At 40.6% G+C, this 5264-nt stretch overlaps 1 protein-coding gene across 1 annotated transcript in view; it reads right to left on the reverse strand.

The window, feature by feature from the left end:
- GIPC2 (GIPC PDZ domain containing family, member 2) overlaps nucleotides 1–4985 on the reverse strand; it is a 123827-nt gene extending 118842 nt beyond the window's left edge. The window contains exon 1 of the mRNA XM_006831083.1: nucleotides 4749–4985. Coding sequence (XP_006831146.1) covers nucleotides 4749–4985 — 237 coding nt within the window. The remainder of the gene's footprint in view (nucleotides 1–4748) is intronic.
- Between the last annotated feature and the right edge of the window lie 279 nt (nucleotides 4986–5264).

The following is a 5264-nucleotide window of genomic DNA, read 5'->3' on the forward strand; positions in this document are numbered from 1 at the left end:
AACATGGATGAGCCTGGAGGGCATTATGCTGAGTGAAATTGTTGTTAGTTCTGACTCATAGCAACCCAGTGTCAGGTTTCCAAGGAGCAGCTGGTGAGTTTGAACAACCAGCTCTGTGGTTCAAACAGGATTTACTATCCAGCAATGCCATACCAGGAGTGAAATTATTGTTGTTAAGTGCTGCTGAGTAGGAAATTAGTCAATCACAAAAGGACAAATATTGTATAAGACCTCTATTGAAAAGGTTTTCTTAATAAATGACACATTCTATGATGGTTATGGGGATGGAGAAATTATTCATAGGCTAGACGGCAGACACATGTTAAAATGGATGATGGAGCCAGCAATATGCAACAGAAGGGAGACTTGCAGAGGAAAGATGAAGGAGCAGTAGACACAGGGAGGAATGCAAGAGTTAAAGTGAATAGAATTAAATACTGTTAACCGATTGTACAAGAAGGGAGTTGCAATCATTGTAATGAGGCAAAGTGTATGATTTGTTGAATGTAAAACTGATGATCTGCTATGTAAAACTTCACTTACATCACAATAAAAGGCTTTGCAAAACAAAAATTGTTGTTGTTCTTGTTAGTGTTGACAAATCAGTTCCAACTCATAGCAATCCAGTATAGGGTTTCTGAGGAAAGGCTGGTGGGCTTGAACCACCAACCTTGTGGTTCCAGCAGTAAAGAGTTTACCCTATAGTGCTACACCATGACTCCCTATAAAGATTACAGCCTAGAAAACCATATAGGGCAGTTCTACTCTGTCACATGGGATCGCTATGAGTTGAATCAACTGGACAGTAACTAACAACACCACACACAAATTAATATTACCAAATCAGATAAAATAATTTCTGAATCTATACCGAAAACCTAATTTGTGTTTCCAGTTTCTGAATATGCAAAGACAAAACTGATCTACTTATTTCAAAATAACCATCTTTTCCTGTAATCTTCCCATATAATGAGAAAAGTAGGTTAAGAGAACATGTTATGGCATGAGCTACTTGTCAAAACAATTACAGTGGTCAAATGATCAAAATGCCTCTCCAACAAATTTATGATTACAGCCTAAGAGTTTAATGATCAACTCATTTATGCAACATGAATATTTTAAAGATTCTATTAAGTGTTTCTACATTCAAATTATGATTTAAATATTCTTTTAGAGAAGATTAATCTATTTTCTTTTTACTGAACTGCTCAGTTTAAAAAAACTGCATAATTGGTCATGTGTTTCTAGGTAATGATCACAGTAGACTATACTCAGCATTGCTATCATTTAATTCCTAAACTTTGTCAGCTTCTTCCTTCAGGACCATGGAATAGTTGTAGTCCACAATGTCAGTATCTCAACGGCATCCTTTTGAGGCAATAGATATTTCTGTGACTGAATCTGAGGTTTTAATTGAGAAAAACATTTACTGAAGGGGAAAAAAGGTTTTTCAGATCTGTGTTTGGAATTTGAACACTTATAGCCTTCTCTCTAGAGAAAAGTAAAGTCCATTTTCGAGTTGTCTATTTAACCCTATTAAGGGAAGGAAAAACATTCTGTTAGATTGCACTGAAATTTCAAAAATTATTCACACCATTATTCCCCTTGCTGGGTGTAATGGTTGGAGTTTTGTGTCAACTTGACTAGGCCAGGATTTCCAGAGGTCTGGCAGTTGAGATGTGCTTATTTCCATGGTGATGAAACCTAATACAGGCATGGTTGACTCTACGATGACTGGTTATGACCAGCCAATCAACTGAAGGAATGCCTGCTTCCAATATAATGGACATGAAGGAAAGTCTCTCTCTTCTGCTGGGGACCTGGAATTCTACAAGTGTAAGCTATTTCCTTGATAATAAACTTCGCTGTATATATATATAAATTTCACTGGTTTTGCTTCTCTAGAAAAGCCAGCCTAAGACAACGGAGTAATAGGGTAGAAAATGAGACCTCAATGATGTGCATTTTATTTTAAGAAGTTACTTCTGTTTCAAATTGACTACCGAGTCACTTAAGGAACTCTCATAACATAATGGTTATGAGTTAGGCTGCTAATCTCAAGGTCAGCAGTTCGAAACTACTAGCCGTTCTGCATAAGAAAGATGAAGCTTTCTGCTCCTGTAAAGATTTACAGACCTGGAAACCCTATATAGAGTCACTATGAGTTGAAACCGACTCCATGGCACATAACTACCACCACCACCACTGAGTCACTTAGGATATACTATACTATGATGACCAAAACTTTATCCTAGATATACAAATTTATTAACTCTTTTTACTCCAAATGGAAACTTGCATTGATATTGGTTATATACATAAACACATACACACATTCTTTTATACAAAAGTTACTTCTGAACTTTGATGCAGCATGTCAAAATACTTTGTTTCAACCCTGTAACATCAATGTTCTATGGGTAGATACATAGATACAAAAGCTGAATGGGTATGGGAGGGAGAGTGGGAGTATATACCCACAAATACGTCAGGGTTTGACAGAGAATATTTGTGCATGAGTATCTACCTTTGCTGCAAACACACTATGAATGTGGTGAAGCATACATGGGGCAAAATGATGAAAACTTCTTAGACCTTACCAAATACCTTGAGTCAATAAGTTATGGGCCTGGAGGCTCCAGACCATCTTGGTCAATTGGCATAACATAGTCCAGACAGACAATGTTCTAAATCGTACTTTGGTGAGTAGTGGCTGGAATCTGAAAAGCTCATAAGCGGCCATCTAAGATACACCTACTGATCTCTCCATGTGCAGAAGAAAGATGGGTAATGAAAACTGAAGATACTGGAATCAATTAGTCCAATGAACTAATGGAACACATGAACATCAGTCTTCATGACCCTGACTCAGTACAAAAGAACTAGATGGTGCAAACCTCAAAATTAAAAAATAAATTTAAAAAGAGCAGACTTACTGATTAGAAGAAACTAGAAGAACCCTAGACTATGGCTGTTGGCCATCCTTCAGTTTTGGAAAGAACTCACCCTGGTGAACCAATTTTCAGTCAAGCGGTAGGAAGCTATATAGAGGACAAGGCATGCTCATAGTAGAATGGTCACCTATTCAAGATCAAAAGGGCAATATTTACATAAGGACAAAGTTCAGAAGGGTTAAGAAGGAGGATAGAATGGAAATAAGAACCACAGGGAAAAAGTGGGATAACTTGTTATATGGAGGGAATTGCAATCAAGATGAAACAAAGTGTATGGTTTGTTGAATGTGAAAACTGATGATCTTCTCTGTGAACATTCACACAATTCACAATAAAACGTTTTTTAAAAAAAATACCTATGTTTATTACCTTGGAATTTTATCTTGCAAGTCAGTGCACTGGAAGCTTAAAATATTGAACACAGCTTCCAAGTTATTGCTGAGACACTCTGGAAAACTTGGGAAGCAAGCCTCATAGATTCATGGAGTCAGAAAAACACCTGGGTCTGAACCCAGGCAGGCTCTGCTATTTACAAGTAATTCTGGGGGTGGGGAAAGTTCTGAACATCTATGGGCTTAATAGACTAAAAGAAAAGAGTTGTACAAGGACAAACAGCTAGTAAGCAGTAGCAACTAGGTTCATATGTTTATCAGTCTCCAAACCCTGTCCTTTGTTCCCTAGCAACTACCTGCCCACCTACTGTCGTAGAAAACAAAAGAAAATTTTTGGTGAAAATGCTTCTTGAATTGCAAAGTCCTGTACAAATGTAGAGTATTATTATTATGTACTACAATGTAGCAATACAAACACTTCATAAAATGGGTCTGTGATTTGCCTTTAATGCCTGAGAACCTGGAAACAATAACGTAGTACCCTTCCAGCTCTCTTTCATCTCTTCTTGAAATTTTGCCTTGACCTCAATTTTACTTGAACTTGATAAACAACAGAAATCCAAAAGCATACTTCTACCAGTCTTTCTCAGTCCACAGTAATACAACCTTGTGCTTTTCCTAGGAATATGGGGAAAAAATATATTCTTGGGCTAACTTATTACACATACGTTTTCAGTTTACTTTATTACACGTTAAAGTCCACATTGAGGAAACAAATAAATGTCCACATTGAGGAAACAAACTAGTGCTTTGGAGAGCGCGCCCATGTTCAATTTCCGTTCCAAGTTAAATAACCCCCACATGTATTCAATATAATTAAAGCAAATCTCCGTCCTTTTGCACGGGCATGATGTACAATTTAGGACTGATTTCCCTCATGAGAATTTTATTAATTATTCACACGTAGTTACGATTCTCTAAACTATCCATCCTGGTAATAATAAACTTCTTGGAAAGATCATCAAAAGTGTTCTGTTATTAATATTGGAAATGGCAGGTGAGGGGCAAACTGGACCTCGATTGGTATCATCTGGAAAGCACTTTGCGCCCTTTTTCTAGGGAGATGCCAAGTGCTACCCTCTTAGCTCTGCGGAAGAAGCAAAAGAGTAAAGTCCAAATGGGGTTAGGATTGTCCACGCCCTGCACGACTGAATCCCGCCTCCAAAGCAAAGCCAGATGCAAGAGGAGGGGGAAAGGACTAGAACGTTGGTTGTGAGGATGTTACTTGGTCTCTTTGGTCCTAGAACTTCAACTTTTTGCCTTCGCGCTAAGGTCCCATTCACTGCCCCCTGGGACGCTCCGACGAACTCCAACTGAAACGGATTTTGGGCTCCGGGAAGCACCGCCCGAGTTAGCCGCCAAAACCGGGAGAGAAGTGGAGGCCGCGCACCTGGACCCTTACCTCCGACGGCGAGATCGCAAAGACGGCCGCGATCTTGGCGTAGAGCTCCCGGATACTAGAGAAATCCTCTATTCTGCCGGTGGCACTGCCGTGCGCAAGCTGCGTGTAGAAAACCAGCCTGTGTCTGGGAACCTGCTCCGGGGAGCTCTTGCCGCCCGTCCCTGGCTGCTGGCCCTCCACAAGTCGGGCATCCTCCTTGGCTTTAGCTTTCTTCTTTCCCAGAAGTCCCAGGGGCATCTTGTCTGACTGAAGGCAAGGGCCCACCTGTGCTGCGCACCGTCCTCTCCTCCGCCCTGCGCAATGGACTTTGCGCTCCAGCACAGCGCCTCAGCTCAGGTAAAAGCCTCTGGCCGCCGACCGGCCAATGGTGGAGGCGCTTCCGCCTGCCAGCGCCCTTTGAGGGCCCCTTCCTCCACCCCGAGGACCCAGAGCAGCCACCCGCCCTCCTTCCGGTAGCATTAGAAGGAAAGATGGGCACAATCCCTTTCCATTTTCTTCTCCATTCTCTAGAAAAAA

The sequence above is a fragment of the Chrysochloris asiatica genome, unplaced genomic scaffold (genome assembly GCF_000296735.1).
Source record: "Chrysochloris asiatica unplaced genomic scaffold, ChrAsi1.0 scaffold00002, whole genome shotgun sequence".
NCBI classification, from domain to species: Eukaryota; Metazoa; Chordata; class Mammalia; order Afrosoricida; family Chrysochloridae; genus Chrysochloris; species Chrysochloris asiatica.